The following is a 19,346-nucleotide window of genomic DNA, read 5'->3' on the forward strand; positions in this document are numbered from 1 at the left end:
GACATTGTTTTGTTTACGGGACCCGGAGAAGGCCCACTCTGTGAGACCTAACCGGTCGCTGGGATTCGTGTGGCAGAAGGCGGTCTCGTAGATACCCTGGTCCGGTGCCATGAAGGGCTTTATAGGTAATGACCAACACTTTGAATTGTGCCCGGAAACTGATTGGCAACCAATGCAGACTGCGGAGTGTTGGTGTTACATGGGCATTTTTGGGAAAGCCCACGATAGCTCTCGCAGCTGCATTCTGCACGATCTGAAGTTTCCGAACACTTTTCAAAGGTAGCCCCATGTAGAAAGCATTACAGTAGTCGAGCCTCGAGGTGATGAGGGCATGAGTGACTGTGAGGAGTGACTCCTGGTCCAAACAGGGCCGCAACTGGTGCACCAGCCTCTCCTGTGCACACTGTTAAATAAATAAACACTGTAATGAGCCGTGATTATTGGCCTCTGGATCCTGGGTTTGATTCCACACCATATATAATCCAGATATAATTTATTTATTAATTGGATTTCTATGCCGCCCCTCTCTGAGGACTCGTAAGAACTGGAAAAGGTGCAAAGAAGGGCAACGATGATCAAGGAAATGGAGCACCTCCCTTATGAAACCAGGTTGTAACGCCTTGGTCTCTTCAGCCTTGAAAGATGGTGTTTAAGGGGTGACTTGATTGAAGTGTATAAAATCATGCATGGGATAGAAAAGGTGGATAGAGAAAAATTATTTTCTCTATCACACAATACTAGGACGAGGGGGCACTCCCTAAAGCTCATAGGTAAAAACGTGAGGACAAATAAAGGGAAATATTTCTTCACCCAGAGGGTCATTGGTTTATGGAATTCACTTCCAGAAGAGGTTGTGACAGCTGTCAGCCTGGATAGCTTGAAGGCAGGATTAGACAGATTCATGGATGCCAAATGTATTGGTGGTTGTTGAAACGGATGTCCAAGTGCCACCTCTATGTTGCTTGAGGCAGGCAGGATCCCCTTGAGTACCACTTGTTGGGGGTCAGAGGAAAGGGAGGGTTTTGCCTTCTCTTTCTGCTCAAGATCCCCATGTACAATTGGTGGCCCACTGTGTGACACAGAATGCTGGACTTGATGGGCTTTGGCCTGATTCAGCATGGCTCTTCTTATGTTCTTATACCAACCAAACAACAATGTATAACTCAGCTTCTGTGCATGCACAGAAGTGGAGAAAAAACGGAAAAAATCCCACCCAAATTTTTTTTTCCAAATTTTTAATTTTATTTTAAAGATGGAGATGCCCACCAACTGCACTGAGTAATCTAGTTCAGTGATATCGTCATGATGTCACCAGATAGTTTGTTTATTCAATGACTGATTGATTGATTGATTGATTGATTGATTGATTGATTGGATTTCTATGCTGCCCTCTCTGAAGACCCGGGGTGGCTCACAACATATGTGAGTTACTACCTGTTCAGGTGAACCGATCCGAACCAGGAGGAACCTACCCCTGATATGGAGGCCAGAGAGGAGACCCGGCCTATTTCAGCAGCTCAGGGATTTATGTTCTAGGCACAGGCCCAGTTTAAGGAAATAGTAAAATTGCTGGTGGCAGAGGCAGGGGGTAGTGCTTCTAAATCCCACAGCTGTCCACAGGTTCTATAGATGGGATTTGAACAAAATCCTTATACTTTTAAAACCCTGTAAATAAAATTGCTTTGATTTGACGCTATAGATATAATTCAGTCCTTTTCCTGTCTAATACAAGATTGGGGTAAAAAAATACCCAGGCAGCACCGGGTAATCAGCTAGGTTTTGGGGTTTTTTTTAAAAAAACATCTTACTTTATACCACCAGTGAATTATGATCATTGTCTTTCACATTTATGACTTTCTCTAAATTCAGCTTATGAAAAGTAAGCTAATTTCTCTGAGCAAGCTTGCTCATTCTGTAACATTTCATTCAATCCGTAATAGCTAGTAGAACTCATTCGAAAGGGAAGTGTATATTATATTTGAATATCATCAACATTCAAGCTTTTATCACCTGTTGAGATAATTTTTCTGAAACAAGCTTTTTGTTCTTGGATGGATCAGGGAAGAAATATAATGTTTTGCCTCATAAAGCAGAATTGAGTGAAGGTGGAGGGTATATGACTTAGATATATCAATTTTAGATTTCTTCCAACATCTATGAAATTGTTTAATAGGATTATATATCTGATCTCCTGCTCAGCAGGATTACTGATCTCCTTCCAAAAGATTTTTGTAGGCTCTTGTTCTATTAAATATAAAGCAGAATTCTGAGGCATTTTAAAGAAGCTATTTCCTCAGATGTTGCAGAAAACGGAATGAGGAAATTCCTCATTTAGCCAACTTCCAATTTCTTTACTTATTTCCCACCCACCCTCCTCTATTTTTCCTCTGTTCATTGCTAGGAAGTGATTACACAGATGATTGGCTTATTCTCCATAAAGAATAGAAGATTACTTAATGACTCTTATCACATCTTTCAGCAAGCTTGCCGGATGGTTCTGTTATATTGACTCATCTTTAATAACATCTCACTATCTGCAACTACTTCAACTACTTTAAAGGAACTATCTTCAAAGTACTCTGGAGGAAACACATCCCTAAAGTGTTGTCAACTCAGTGTTGTCAATTCAGCGCAAAGCCGAAAGCACCAGCCTGAAGATGACAAGTGGGACCATCGCCAGGTTTCTATCAATCAACCTTATACGGGAAAAGACTCGAATATGCCAAGACCTACATACCTATACCCATGAAAATCTACAAAGACATATATATCTATTTTATCAACAGGAATAGCAAACTGTGCTCTCCATTTCCCAGTTGCCTCGAGAGAGACCATTTCTGTTTAAAATAAATTATGGAAACAGGCCAATATTTAAAACATTATCCATTTAAAATCTCATCAACACAAACTTTGCAGGAAGAAAAATACAATTAAAATAGCTAATGAGAATAATAATCTAATATAAATTCAAAAGGAATTTTCTAGCATGAATTCCCAAAGGGTCTTGTACCAGAGCTGTTAAAAATTCTCTCTTTGAATACCTAAAACTCTGATTTTCTCTCCAGGCTCCCATCCCTGACATGCAATCAGCTTTATACAGACACCTTTCATGTCTCACTTGGTTGAAGTTATTTTTGAGGAAACGGGGCTAAATCTAATAGCAAAACCTCAATATTCAATTTTTAAAAATCACCCTAGCTTCAAATTTACATGTTCACAGATTCAGAGTCAAAAGGAACAGGCCTGGCATAATAATCTAGCTGTTCAACATAGGGAATCTACAGTTACTGTAATATTGTACTTCCATGATAACCATCTCCTACTCTTGACAATTGGCTTCCACAATGAAGCTACACTTCTCAAGATTCAGCTAAATACTCAACTGAAATGAACAATTCTGGAATTTATACCCAATAGATTTAGCCCTGCCTTTGCGATATCACAGACCAAGACTTTCTCATCTTCAATGTATTTGAAAAATACTGTAATATCTCCATTCACTTTTCTAGGCCGTTATACCTAATTTTTTCAATACATCTTCTGAACCTGTTTGAATTTGTCTGCATAATTTTTAAAAGTAATGTTTTCCATTTAGTATTCCAAAATGGCATGGAGATGACTAGTGATGGGCAAACCAAACCCACACAATTCGTGTCTGTACCGAATTTTGCAGTGTTCGGTATGCCGAACTTCTTTGAAACTTTGGGCAAAGTTCAGCGTCGCATTTGGCGTTTGGAGCTTTGACGTCACCGGCAGGTTGCTAAGGACGCCAAGGTGATCACTTCCTGGATTCCATGGAATCCATGGAATCACCCTGGCGTCCTTAGCAACCTGCCGGTATACATGACGTCAAAGCTCCGCCCCTGGAACCTCTTGGTGGGATTCCCCGTTCGGGTTCGGTTCGGGTTCGGCCGAATTTTGCGTAATGTTCGCCCGTTGGGTTCGCCCATCACTAGAGATGACCACAGAAAAATTCAAAGTATTACTTTACATGGTCTGAAAATTATAAGAGATGGCCTGCACTAGCGGTTCAAGTCCAAGCACTGCGTGGTGGAGTGAGTTTCCATCACATGCCTCAGCTCTGTCCACCTAAGAGTTTGAAAGCATGTTCTACGGAAATAGATAAATAGGTACCACTTCAGTGGAGAGATGAATTGGTGCTCCATATAAGCAGTCAGATTCCTGCCAGCTCGGAACCTTCTTGGTTGCCACACCTGTTTGTGATGCAGTTCCAGGGAACAGAAGGGAATTTGGATGACACTGCCGGAAGAGCTGCTCACCATTTTTTCTGGTGTGAAGCCAGCTCTCCCTCCTGTGGCATACCTTGGGAAGTGTGTGAGCGGTGTCTCACAACAGAGCTGGTAAATTGACAGCCAAACTATTATTTTACAATGTGAAATAGCTGGCTAACGTAACAATACTGCTAAACATCTTCATCTGAAAATTATGGGTCTATATTGAAGAATAAAATTGCATAAGTTTTTTTTCCAGAAACATCATATTGCTAACTGATGCTTGACAGTGAACTGCATTCCTAATATTCATTCCATTTGAACTATTGTCAACCAATATTCCTCATCCCAATTGTAATAATAATTCTAATAATAATTCTAATAATTCTATTTCTAATAATTCTAATAATTCTAATAATTCTAATAATTCTAATAATTCTAATAATTTTAATAATAATAATAATTCTAATAATAATAATAATAATAATAATAATAATAATAATAATAATAATAATAATACAGTAGAGTCTTGATTATCCGACATAAACGGGCGGACTGATTGTCATATAGCTGAAATGTTGGATAATCCAGACTCTACAGTATGTGGCCTTGACCTGACTCAAAATCAAGGCAGGAGAAAAATAAATAAAAATAAATAGGCCCCCGGCTCCTACAAACTACTAAAAGCCAATGGGTATTCACGCTCTTTCCTTCCCTTCTCCACTTGCCCAAGCCATTGCCGCTGCCAGCACGAACATTTCCTGCCGGCGGGGTCCCTGCTGCTCTCCGCTTTGCTCCTCCCAGCTCGCCAGCTCACCCGCCTGGGCATTGCAGCAACCTGCGCCTCCCCCACCCCGGCTCCTCTCAGCGTAACCCTCCTGCCTGGAAGATGAGATGAGATTAACATGTTTCCAAGCTTTCCTCTCCTCTCTCCACACACACATATCCACCCGCTTCTGATTAGCTGAAGAGGAAAATTGCATTTCTTCCCCGTTCACGGCTGCCATATTTGGGGGCATGTCTGGGGGGTGCAGAAATGCTTACAGCCACGCCCCCACGCAGCCACGATGTCGGATGATCCGGAATGTCAGATATCCGAAGGACAGATAACCGAGATTCTACTTAATAATAATTCTAACAACAACAACAACAGAGTTGGAAGGGACCCTGGAGGTCTTCCAAATGGTTATTCAACATTTTCTTCCTTCTTCTATAAAGGCAGACATTTGATTTGTTAATAATGAATTTTGTTTTGCTAGAATATTAATTTAAAATCCATACAATCCAATCAACACTATGGCCATGCCTTTATTTAATGTAAACTCTGAGTTCCTACTATCACAGAAACCATCCAAAAGCTTTCATGCAGATTTATTTTGGTTGCTATCTCTTTCTCTGACATGGTATTAAAAAGTGGCATCAGAAGCAATACAAAAACATATCATCAAGAACATAAAAGCGATCCAAAGCGTTGTTACCTGTGTATAAAATTCATCAAAGGTGATAATAGGTCCATTGTGAAACACAGGATAGTAGAATGTATATGACAACATCCAAAGGAAGGAATGCTGTGTCATCTCAGCACTCCTATCCCAACAGTATTCCAGACTGAAGCTTGTATAATAGAGACAGCGGACAATCAGGGTGAAAACAAGTAGATAGTACTCATTTTCACTGGCATACCAGCCTCTCTGAAAAAAAATGAGATCAATGGATTGGAGGATTATGTAAAAACTAACATAGTTATTCAAAGTAATAGTCTGTAGCCAGAAACCTGAGATCTGCATGTGTATGGTTTTATAAAAGAAAAACTCCAGAATTTCTTCCTATTATCCAAATGCTTCCTATGGGTTTTATTGGTGAATGGTAGCATTAGACAGAGTTGGAATAGAGCCAACAAATTCATTCCATATCAATAGCAGGACCGACACAGACTTCAGAGGATAATCAGAACTGCAGAAAAAACAATTGCTGCCAACCTGCCTTCCGCTGAGGACCTGTATACTGCACGAGTCAAAAAGAGGGCGGGGAAAATATTTACTGACCCCTCACATCCTGGACACAAATTGTTTCAACCCTCAAAACGTCGCTACAGAGCACTGCACACCAAGACAACTAGACACAAGAACAGTTTTTTCCCGAACGCCATCACTCTACTAAACAAATAATTCCCTCAACACTGTCAGACTTTCTACTAAATCTGCTTCTATTCTAGTTTTTCTCATCATTCTTTTCACCCATTTCCTCCCGTGTTGACTGTATGACTGTAACTTGTTGCGTATATCCTAAGATTTTTATTAATATTGCTTCTTCATTGCTTATTTGACCCCTATGACAATCATTAAGTGTTGTACCACATGATTCTTGACAAATGTATATTTTATTTTATGTACGCTGAGAGCATATGCACCAAGACAAATACCTTGTGTGTCCAATCACACTTGGCCAATAAAAATTCTATTCTATTCTATTCTAGCACTATACAGTAGCAGAGATATCAAACTTTTGGTGCGCAGGCCAAATATATCACATGCTGGCCCACCCCCACTAATTTTAGCGAGGTGGGAAGACCAATACATCATGTGATGCTACTGTGATGGCGCAGGTTTGATACCCCTGCACCACAGCAGCAGCGGTTAGACTTATTTCACTTCATAATGCTTTGCAGCCCTCTCTAAGTGGTTTACGCAGTCAGCATATTGCTCCGAACAATCTGGATCCTCATTTTGCCTATCTCAGAAAGATGGAAGGCTGAGTTAACCTTGAGCCGGTGAGAATAGAACTGCTGGCAGCCAGCAGAAATAGCTTGCAATACTGCAGTCTAGCCACTAACCACTGTACCACCACAGCTCCCAATTATTTCATTGAAACTATTCTAAGCTAGCCTCAGTATGGAATTCACCCTACATTTCAGAAAATAACCTTCCAGGAATCAAAAGGAAAGTGCTAATCTAAAACTCCGTGTCCTTAGCAATTTGGGCCCAAAGGGGAAAGTAATATGTATTTCTTTTTACACACACAATACATATACATATGCATATACATTCATACATACAGTATATGTACATATCTCTGCATATGTATACATCCTACTGCAGATTCTCAAATAAGCAAAGCTGAGTCTTTAAGAAACAGTGCTGTGCAGTGATCACTATTACAAATTATAAGCATATATAAAAACCTACAACTGTTGCTTCCAACTGTACTGCAATAATTTGCATTTACATTATTGAGAACACTGGGTATGTTAACTGGATTTTGCTGCTACTTCAGAACCACTTAAAATCCATCTGGCTTTTTCTACATCAAGGTCTCTTCAGGTTATTTTTATCTCCTTCACTATATTTTTCTATCAAGCTCAGATAAGAAATCCCAACTTTAGCCATTGGCCATTTAGTTTTTTTAGTTTTTTTAATGCCTACATTGTGACTATGAAGGAGTCAACCCAATTCTTGCTTTAAAAAAATATTTATCAGGTTTTATCTATGTTGTTTTTCTTTTGGAAAATAAAGATAATAACTTTGTATCTTCCTAATATACATATACAGTGGTACCTCTACTTAAGAACTTTTCTAGATAAGAACCAAGTGTTCAAGGGAGTTTTTTTGCCTCTTCGTAAGAACCATTTTCTACTTAAGAACCCGAAAATTCCCAGGAAATTTGAGAGCGGCACGAAGGTCCGGTCAGTTTCCTGCCATTCCCTCTGGGTTTCTCTCTCTGACTCAGTGTATGGGAGGCAGCCTCGCGACGGGTATATGGGAGGCATGTGCTCCTCCTCGATGCCTCAGAGTCCCTCTGGCCTGGCCAGTTTCCTGCCATTTCCCCTTTAATCCCGGCCATCTTGGGCTTTTCTCGACTGTCAGAGGAGCCTTTTGGTGGTGCTTAAGGAGGCTTTGGCAGTCTAGAGCGAGCAAAGCATTTTCCTTTCTCTGAGCACTTGGAGAGGGAATAAACCTCTACCAGCACCCAGAGAAAAGAAATGCTCCCTTCGCTCTGGGCAGCGACTGTCCTCCTCCTCTTCTTCCTCCTCTTCCTCCTACCCAAATTCCGAGCTTTTATTTCTTTCCTAATGGGTTTGTATGCATTATTTGCTTTTACATTGATTCCTATGGAAAAAAAGTCCTTCTACTTACAAATTTTTCTACTTAAGAACCTGGTCACGGAATGAATTACGTTCTTAAGTATAAGTACCACTGTATACATATTTTATTTCTAAATTTCTAAGGTGGAAACATTCTAAAGAATACTGTAACATCTTCCAAGAGTGATTCATTTAAACTTTTCAAAATCCCAGACTTTTATAAAATAACTTGTTTAAATACACACAAAAACTACACGTGTAATTACCTTCAATTCTTCAACAGCAGATAGATGCAGAGTTGACAACAGAAGCAAAGAAGTCAACCATGTTAGTACTGGATCTTTCAACTGGGCTACTAAATATGAGATACTGACATGTAGCAAAATCATAGCTAGTCCTTTGGAGCCCAGGAGAAACCAACAGGCAGCAATTCCATACACCATCAGAAACCAAGGTTTGTACTGAAATGTCAAAGAGAATGGATGATGAAATGTCATAAGTGAATAAGGGAATGCTTAATCTATCACCAATATATCCAACTCTGTCAAAAGAAGTCAAAACCATATGTGGGCAGAGGGAATGGTCAACATGTATTAGCTTGAGAAGAACTCTGTGAAATAATTTAAGCTTAGAAGAACTGGTCTGCATATTATACGCCCCCTCCTGTAACACTGGTTTATATAATACTGAGACATCAACCCCACACTCCAAGGACAACACAATTTATATAATCATCCACAGAAAGAAAAAGCATCTATACAGACTCTTAAAAGTAAATGGAAATAAGTATTTAAATCGTGTTTTCTAACTCAGATATGATTATATTAGCTACCATCCTAACAGTGAATGGGCTTGCTATCTCAATCTTACCATCTACTGACCTTCACAGGGAACCACAACAAGTTTTTCAATTGCAGATCAGTGCAGTAATGGTTTCCTACCTTTAATTTGTCTTAATGATATCTGAAATGAAGACCAACTCTGGCCTCTACAAAAACAACAAAAACTAGGGAAGTGCTGTGTTTCACATCCAAAGCCAAAACACGGATTTTGTGTGGACACGGACACATTTTCTGTAGTTTTTGATATTTCTTTTAAAAACAAATCTCTGTTGTTTTAGGCTCTGATAATAACTATACAATCCCACAAAATTTCATGTGTAAATTAAGGTGGCACTGATGAAATACTGGCCCCTGCTCTGAATGGTAGGAGAGCTCAGGAAAATACAAAGCTCTTTAAATGTGTTACTTACTTACTTACTTACTTACTTACTTACTTACTTACTTACTTACTTACTTACTTACTTACTTACTTACTTACTTATTTGATTTTTATGCCACCCTTCTCCTTAGACTCAGGGCTTTTTACAACATGTTAGCAATAGCACTTTTTAACAGAGCCAGCATATTGCCCCCACAATCTGTGTCCTAATAAATGAAGTATGTTTGCTTCCCAGGCCTGCTCCAAAGCACCTTCTCTCTCTATAAAAATCATGATAGGTTATAAGGATATATTGCAATATTGCAGTAATTAGGTAGATTTTTTTTCTGTTATAACTATAGCATAATGGATGAGAGTGAATTGGGGAAGAAGCAGTGTTTGTCATTATGACACCCGACTTTGCCTAGCCCAAATTAAGATATATGATCAAATAATGAGTGACAGTTAACTAAGGCTGAAGCAAAAAAATAAATGAATGATTTTTTATTGCAGTCCTCGACCAAGCAAACAAAAATACAAACATATCCCACAAAAGTAAATAAGAAATATTGTTTATTCAATACTTATACAGCAGTCTGTTTCACAAAACATGGTAAGAACTAATCAAGTTAACCAAAGGTTATGTCAACTCTCAAAACGACTCTAGCCGAAGCCATATTTTTCTTGTTTCTTAGTTCCCATACTTATGGAAGGGGGGATATGGAATGTAGAGAGACGAGTGTTTTTCTTTTGTGAGAAGTTGGGATTGGTTGAGTGAAATTTTTTTTAGTCGCACAAACTTCTGTTTCCCAGCAAACGACAGTGAGAAATGTGACAGAGAAATACGATGGAACTGGGGTGGGGTGGCAGCGCGCATGCCCACAGAGAGGGCTCTGTGTGCCACCTCTGGCACGCATGCCACAGGTTCACTACCATGGGTCTACAGTACCTACAGCTCTTTTATCAGGGATAGGCTGGGCTGGATTAGTCTATTCCAGTGATGGGCAACCTTTTGAGCTTGGTGTGTCAAAATTCGCCAAAAAACTGAGCATAACTCAGGTGGTGTGTCACCTTGAGAAAAAAACATAATTTTGTGATATTTATAGTTTAAATAACAAATATGCATAATTATCTTTCTCTCTCTTTCCTGTCATTCTCTGCCTCAATCATTTTCTCATTTCTCTTTTTTCTCTCCCCTTTATTCTATCATTTCTCTCCCTCTCTCTTCCTATCTTCTCTCTCACACTCTTTCTCTCTCTCTCCCTTCCTTTCTTTCCTTCTCTCTTCCTTCCACTTTTTTCTCTTTCTCTCTCTCTCTCCCTTCCTTTTTTTCTCTTCCTTCCACTTTTTTCTCTTTCTCTCTCTCTTTTCCTTCCTTCCCCTCTTCCCCTCCCTCTCTTTCTCCTTCTCTCCCTTTATATTTATCTCTTCCTTCCTTCCTCTCTTCCTCCCTTTCTCTCTCCCTCTCGTTCACTTTTCTCTCTTTGGCGAACCCCCAAACTGTTCAGATTCAAGAAAAAGCTTATCAAGGGGGGTGGGGGGTTGTAAAAATCTAGTTATGAGCCGCCAAAGGAGGAAGCAAATGGTGCGACGTCCACACAGGTTTTTTTTTCAGACTCTCTTTTTTGCGAGCCCGGCATGATTTTTTAAAATTACAAATTAATAACCCGGTAAGGGTTTACCTTAGCACCGTCTCCTGTAACACCGTTCTGGAAGGCGAGCAGGGAGCAGAGGGGCAAGGGCAGTGTTCCCTCTAATTTTTTTTCAGGGTGGGCGGAAAAGTACAGTGTCTGAGTGACAGTCCCTTTGGGACTGGGCGGCATATAAGTATAAATAAATAAATAAATAAATAAAAATAAACAAACAAACAAATAAATAAATAAAGTGTGGGCGTGCGCTATCACACATGAGGGAGTTCTTGCATCCATAATTCTATCCTTTCTATGTCTCCCTCCCTCTTTCCTCCCTCCCTCTTTCCTTTCTATCTTTTTCTCACCCTGCCTTTCTCCAAGCCCTTCCTTTTCCCTCTCCCTATCCTACTACCCCTCAACCTCCTTCTTTCCTCCCTCCCTCCTTTTTTCTATCTCTCCCTCCCTTTCCTCCCTCCCTCTTTCCTTTCTATCTCTCCCTCCCTCCCTCTTTCCTTTCTATCTTTCTCTCCCCCTGCCTTTCTCCAAGCCCTTCCTTTTCCCTCTCCCTATCCTACTACCCCTCACCCTCCTTTCTATCTCTCCCTCCCTCTTTTTTTCTATCTCTCCCTCCCTCTTTCCTTTCTATCTTTCTCTCCCCCTGGCTTTCTCCAAGCCCTTCCTTTTCCCTCTCCCTATCCTACTACCCCTCACCCTCCTTTCTATCTCTCCCTCCCTCTTTTTTTCTATCTCTCCCTCCCTCTTTCCTTTCTCTTTCTCTCCCCCTGCCTTTCTCCAAGCCCTTCCTTTTCCCTCTCCCTATCCTACTACCCCTCACCCTCCTTTCTATCTCTCCCTCCCTCTTTTTTTCTATCTCTCCCTCCCTCTTTCCTTTCTATCTTTCTCTCCCCCTGCCTTTCTCCAAGCCCTTCCTTTTCCCTCTCCCTATCCTACTACCCCTCACCCTCCTTTCTATCTCTCCCTCCCTCTTTTTTTCTATCTCTCCCTCCCTCTTTCCTTTCTATCTTTCTCTCCCCCTGCCTTTCTCCAAGCCCTTCCTTTTCCCTCTCCCTATCCTACTACCCCTCACCCTCCTTTCTATCTCTCCCTCCGTCTTTTTTTCTATCTCTCCCTCCCTCTTTCCTTTCTATCTTTCTCTCCCCCTGCCTTTCTCCAAGCCCTTCCTTTTCCCTCTCCCTATCCTACTACCCCTCACCCTCCTTTCTATCTCTCCCTCCCTCTTTTTTCTATCTCTCCCTCCCTCTTTCCTTTCTCTTTCTCTCCCCCTGCCTTTCTCCAAGCCCTTCCTTTTCCCTCTCCCTATCCTACTACCCCTCACCCTCCTTTCTATCTCTCCCTCCCTCTTTTTTTCTCTCTCTCTCCCTTTCCTCCCTCCCTCTTTCCTTTCTATCTTTCTCTCCCCCTGCCTTTCTCCAAGCCCTTCCTTTTCCCCCTCTCTATCCTACTTCCCCCTCTCCCTCCTGTCTATCTCATCCTCCCTCTTCCCTTTCCCCCATTCTCTCCCTCTTCCTTTCTATCTTTCTCTCCCTCTTTCCTTTCTATCTTTCTGTCCCTGCCTTTCTCCCTCTTTCCCTTCATCTCTCCCTCTCTCTTTATCTCAATTCCCTCTTTCTCCCTGGGTTGCTGTGCCTGCCCTGCAGCCCCACCACGGACGGACTGCCTTAGCATCGGCGCCCCCCCCCCACACGCTGCAGCTGCCGGACCATCAGCGGCACACACACACACACACACCACACACGCTGCGTTTCTCCCTCTTTCCCTTCATCTCTCCACGCACACGCTGGCAGCACACACACACGCGCACACACCCCACACACGCTGCATTTCTCCCTCTTTCTCTTCATCTCTCCACGCACAAGCTAAGCTCCCGGACCATCAGCGGCACACACACACGCTGCCTTTCTCACTCTTTCCCTCTTTCTTTCTTGCTCTCTCTCACTCTCTCTTCCTTCCTATCTTCTCTCTCTCTTTCTCTCTCTCTCTCCCTTCCTTTCCTTCTCTCTTCCTTCCACTTTTTTCTCTTTTCCTTCCTTCCCCTATTCCCCTCCCTCTCCCTCTTTATATTTATCTCTACCTTCCTTCCTCTCTTCCTCCCTTTCTCTCTCCCTCTCATTCACTTTTCTCTCCCTTCCTTCCCTCCCTCCTTCTGTCCTCTCCTCTTTCCCTCCCTCTCTTTCCCTTCTTTCTCTCCACATCTCCGGCGTGCAGCTGGCTTTGCTGACCGGCACAAGTTTCAAGCCAGCTGCCCCGGAAAGCCAGGAATGTCCTCCTGCCCCCCCCCCGCCGAAAAAAACCCGGAGGTCTGCCGCCACCAGCCTGAGCCTCCCGTTGCTCCACTCGGCTTTGCTGTGGACCTCTGTTGTGTTTCCGGGGGGAGGGAGCGGCGGGAAAGCCCTGTGCAGGCCAGGAAAGCTGGCTTTCCGAGAAAGCAGCGTGCTTTTCAAATGCACTGCTTTCTTACAACTCTTTCCTGGGCAGGGGGGAGGGAGGAGGCCTGCAACCCCTTCCCTCGCTCCCAGCGGCCCCTGCGAGCCAACCACCGTTCGTGGTGGGCTCCGACGCTTGGCGCCGCGCCAATCAGCTGGGAGGCGGCGCCTCGCCCCCCAGCTGAAACTGACGTCTGGCCAGGCCGATTCTTCCCCCGGCCAGACAGGCATGCTTGTGCTGCCAAAGGCAGTGCATGGGTGAGCCTGCGCTCTGCGCAGGCGCGCCCAGCTGGGAGGCGGTGTTGCAATTGCACTCCAGCGCCGCGTGTCACCAAAAATGGCTACGCGTGTCAGTGCTGACACGCGTGTCATAGGTTCGCCATCACTGGTCTATTCCCTGATGATAATTTATGGGGGACTTATTTATATTGTTACTTTCCTCAATGTGTTTTGATTGATGCATCTTTGCATGGTTTTGATTGTTTTTAGTTATTAACTTTTTGGTGTTTTAATTCTACTGTGTAAGATGGTATACAAGTTGACAAATAAACTAAAAATATATTTCATGTATGTATGTATGTATGCATGCATGCGTGTGTGTATATATATATATGTTTTTCCCCCCTGTTGGATTACCCTGGTATATTGATGAGGCCAGAACACGGCCGAAATAGCGCTATCCTAGTCTCCCTTAATTTTAAAAATTCAGCCAAAACATGTGAGATGTATGTATGTATGTATGTATGTATGTATGTAGATTGTTCTGAGTTCGGGTTTTGCCCCGTGTAATATTTTGAGTGTCTATGCGATGTTTCGGTGAAATCACATTCACCATCATCAGGCTGAAGTTGTAAGCTTCGTGCTGCTGTAGATATAGTTTGTTTGCAACTGCCATTTGTTCCTTATAAATAGTGGTGGGTGTGGAGATTTGGTTTGAATGTTGCCACCCAATCTATTTGCAACGTTCAAACCAAATCTCCACCCCCACCACTATTTATAAAGAACAAATGGCAGTTGCAAACAAACTATATTCACAGCAGCACGAAGCTAACAACTTCAGCCTGATGACGGTGAATGTGATTTCACCGAAACGTCGCATAGACACTCAAAATATTACACAGGGTAAAACCCGGACTCAGAACAATCTACATACATATACCCGTGAAAATCTACGAAAACATATATATATATATATATATATATATATATATATATATATATATATATATATATATATATATGTCACATGTTTAAGCTGAATTTGAAAATTAAGGGAGACTAGGATAGATCTATTTCAGCCTTATTTTGGCCTCATCAGCTAGCCATACCCACTGGGTATATACAGTGATCCCCCGGTTATTGCGTCCCCGACCATTGCGAACAGGGTAATTCGCGATTTTTCAACCCGGAAGTCAAAACACCATCTACGCATGCGTGCCCTTTTTTCTATGGGCACGCATGCGTAGATGGCACCCGGCAGATCAGCTGCTGGGTGGCTTCCCTGGGTCTTCCCCCTCTTGCTGGCGGGAGGGCGAGCAGCGGGCATCAGCAAGGAGTTTCCCCACCGCCCACGCAAACTCCTCGCTGCCGCCCGCCCTTCGCCCGCCCACACCGTTCATTCTCGCCGCTTTGGAGCTGAGTCCTGAAGCGAATTCGCTTCAGGACTCAGCTCCAAAGCGGCGAGAGCGAGCGCGGACAAGCCATTCGCTGGCGCTAGCTCTCGCCTGCCTGCCCGCTAGCGAGGAGCCGCCTGCCTGCCCGCTAGCGAGGAGCCGAAGATTGGGGGCAGCGCGGCTGTTTTAAAACGTCCCCGCCGACATGGGGGGCTCGCTAGCACACCCCCAAACCCGGGTTGGGGGTTCGGGGGTGTGCTAGCGAGTCCCCCATGTCGGCGGGGACGTTTTAAAACACCCGCGCGACTTTCCAATGAGTCCCGAAGACAACGCGTTTGTCTTCGGGACTCATTGGAAAGTCGCGCGGGTGTTTTAAAATGTCCCCGCTGACATGGGGGGCTCGCTAGCACACCCCCAAACCCGGGTTGGGGGTTCGGGGGGGTGCTAGCGAGCCCCCCATGTCGGCGGGGACGTTTTAAAACAGCCGCGCCGCCCCCAATCTTCGGCTCCTCGCTAGCGCTGCGGAAGTAAAAACACCATCTACACATGCGCAGATGGTGTTTTTACTTCCGCAGCGCTACTTCGCGAAATCCCGCTCGTTGCGGGGGGTCCTGGAACGGAACCCTCGCAACGAGCGGGGGATCACTGTATATATATATATATATATATATATATATATATATATATATATATATATATATATATACACATACATACATACATACATACATACACACACACACACACACACACACACACACATACACACAATTAATCTTTGAATTAAGGATTATTCCATCACCAAATTGTTTTTCCTTGTGCTTAAATGAAAAGCTCATTCAAAAACAAAAACCCCTCTGGCTTCAAAAAAAGTCAAAGGATTCTAAGAGACGTTTTAGCTGAGAGAATCACTGCAGATATTGTTCAGGGTACATCAACTGCCCATTCAAGCTCATCCAGATATGTCTTCCCTATATGTCCGCCTTTGAAGACAAGAATAATTCAAATAATTCTAGCTATGAAACACAAATCTGTAGAGCAGACTCTTAAAACAACTTGAATACATTAGGGAAAACAATGCATGTAAAAATATTATTTTCCAATGCAAATTTGAAATGGGAAGAACTCGCTGTTTTAAAAACTAGAAAAAAATTAGTTCTCCCCTGGGTCTCATAAATTCATTTCCTGTCTAAAACTGAGCACATAGATCTTTTCTTTCCTTACTTTTTTACTGTGATAGTTCAATGATTTCACCCCCCAAATTTTAATAAGCTTACAGCACAGCATTCTTCTAGCACTACTCAGCATGGAATTCATTAAAAGTGAACTCTGAAGGAAGATGTGGGGGACCCTGCCAACTTATTCCCACTGTTGAACAACTTGAAGATAATTACTATTTTCCAAAAAACGGTGGGATGGGATTCCCAGGGTGACCAATACATCTAAGCCGAAGTAAGCGCTATTCAAAGGACCCAAGATTAATAGATAGAAAGGAGGTAGTGAACCCCAAAGTCTGAGTTTTCAGAAGAAATGAGGAATTCAAAGATTTTTAATCTGAAAACCTCCTAGTGATGTTAGCATGTTTCTACAGTTACTTTAGGCCAGGTATATCAAATAGGAAGTGATCCACAAGAACTTTCAACAAGTCACAGAGATAAAACGAATAGATTTATTTATTTATTAGATTTGTATGCCGCCCCTCTCCGTAGACTCGTGGCGGCTAACAACAATAGTGAAACAATATGAACAAATCTAATACTTAAGTTATTTTAAAAAACCCTTATTTAAGAAACCAATCATACACACAGACAAACCATGCATACATTTTATAAGCCATGGGGGAGAGGATATCTCAATTCTCCCATGCCTGAAGCCAGAGGTGGGTTTTAAGGAGCTTACGAAAGGCAAGGAGGGTGGGGGCAACTCTGATCTCTGGGGGGAGTTGGTTCCAGAGGGTCGGGGCCCTTGGTCCTGCCAAACGGCATTGTTTAGTCGACGGGACCCGTAGAAGGCCAACTCTGTGGGACCTAACTGGTCGCTGGGATTCGTGCGGCAGAAGGCGGTCCCGGAGATATTCTGGTCCGATGCCATGAAGGGCTTTATAGGTCATAACCTAAGATGAAACCTAAGAAACAGCTCTGTAATTATTTATTAAATATGTATATTGCCCATCTGTCTGGTGACTATCCTAGGAGATAGAGGAATAGATTGACTACAATATTTTGAAGAAGGCTATAAAGCTAGCCTTCTTCAAAATTTATGGGCTTTTTTAGAGAAAGATGTCAAATCTCCCTTTAGATCTATCTAATGTGTTCCAGGAAAACTAGTATTGCATTCCATGATTCCTATAATCTAGGGCACATTCTTTACTAAATTATACAACACACCAAAACATAGAGTAAGAAGGAAGATGCTTGGTTTGACATTACAGAATCTCGCCTCACTTTTATTTATCATATTTGCCTATACTCAGACAGAATGCCTGATATTATCTTATTTGGGGGGGCCATAACCAGAGAGTTGTGTGATTAAACCTGAGCAATAGCCAAACACTATAAGCCTTTGTTTCTCAATATTGGCAACTTTAAGATGGGTGAACTCCACTCTCCACTTCAACTACTATTGCTGGCTCAGGAATTCTGGGAAATAATAATAATAATAATAATAATAATAATAATAATAATAATAATAATAATAATTTATTGGACTTGTATGCCGCCCCTCTCAGAAGACTCGGGGGGCTCACAACAATAATAAAACAATATAGCAGTAAAACAAATCCAATATTAAAAAACATATATAAAACCCCAGCGATTAAAACCATACAGCACATACATACCAAACATAAAATATAAAAGCCTGGGGGAGGATGTCTTAGTTCCCCCATGCCTGGTGATATAGGTGGGTCTTAAGTAATTTGCAAAAGACAAGGAGGGTGGGGGCCTTTCTAATCTCTGGGGGGAGTTGATTCCAGAGGGCCGGGGCCGCCACAGAGAATTAAAGTCCACCTATCTTAAATTTGCCAAGGCTGAGAAACCCTATATGCCAGTGGTTCTCAACTTTTCTAATGCCACAACCCCTTAATACAGTTCCTCGTGTTGTGGTGACCCCCAACCATAAGTCAAGCGCCAATTCTCCCAACAGAGCTTTAAGCTGATTGGCAGGAAGGTCAGAGAGACACCCCCATTGGAAACGCCTGATTGGTCAGATTGTAAAAATATGTTCCAAGGCGCCAGAATAGAAGCTTCAGTTCCTAACACCATGGGAAATTTGTCTTTTCCCATGGTCTTAGGTGACCTGTATGAAATGCTCGTTCAACCCCCAAAGGGGTCCCGACCCCCAGGTTGAGAACCACTGCTACATGCCATAACACTGTGATATCCCCCAGGCTTGTGTGGCATCAGGGTTGTAATATAATTTGACATTCTGTGTGGACAAGTAAAAACTTTGTAAATAGAAGCCATTTTGCTTTTTTCCATGCTCTCTTTGGAAACAAATCCTCTCAATCAAAACTACTACAGTCCGTTTTGTATGAGGGAAGCTATTCAAGCTTTCAGATGAAACTGAGGAATTCCAAGGATTCTGTCTTTCATATTGACATGAAAATAATGTTCTTATTGAAAATGATAAAAATATACCCAGGCCTTGCTTAATTAAGACAACCAGTAGGAACTAGCATATATGTACTGTTGATTTAAAAATCAATCTGACAGCACCAGCTTCAAATCATCAAACTAAAACAATTCCTTTCATTTAAAAATAATTGCACAACAGCTTTCGTTGTAATTATAGCAACATTTTACCTGTTACTTGCAATCCTCCCACAAATTGTCCAAAAGCTATTTTAGACTGTGATATTATTCAGATGGACTTAATATATTTAGATTGCTGTCCTACACCGTCAATCAGAATACAGCTTAACAACCATTCATTCGGGGACTATTTGAAGTTGCAAAGGTGCTAAGTAAATTATACTTATGCCCAGTCCTCAAAGTTATGGCCGTTGCAGCAACCCTAAAGTCAGGCAATTAAAATTTACTCTGTATTTACAACAGAGTGAGCAGGAGCAGCGGAGGCCAAGGTGGAGCATTGGGCGGGGAGGGGGGCACCAAGGTGTAGGGCAGAGTACAAAGTAGCAGGGGCAG

At 42.3% G+C, this 19,346-nt stretch overlaps 1 protein-coding gene across 6 annotated transcripts in view; it reads right to left on the reverse strand.

Moving 5' to 3' along the window:
- HHAT (hedgehog acyltransferase) overlaps positions 1-19,346 on the reverse strand; it is a 190,568-nt gene that overhangs the window by 126,084 nt on the left and 45,138 nt on the right. For all 6 annotated transcript variants that reach the window (XM_070741265.1, XM_070741247.1, XM_070741276.1 and 3 more), the window contains exons 5-6: positions 8,580-8,774; positions 5,711-5,923 (exon numbers count right to left, since the gene is read on the reverse strand). In XM_070741265.1, the coding sequence (XP_070597366.1) occupies positions 5,711-5,923; positions 8,580-8,774 (408 nt within the window). The remainder of the gene's footprint in view (positions 1-5,710; positions 5,924-8,579; positions 8,775-19,346) is intronic.

Source organism: Erythrolamprus reginae, chromosome 1, assembly GCF_031021105.1.
Source record: "Erythrolamprus reginae isolate rEryReg1 chromosome 1, rEryReg1.hap1, whole genome shotgun sequence".
Lineage (NCBI taxonomy): Eukaryota > Metazoa > Chordata > Lepidosauria > Squamata > Dipsadidae > Erythrolamprus > Erythrolamprus reginae.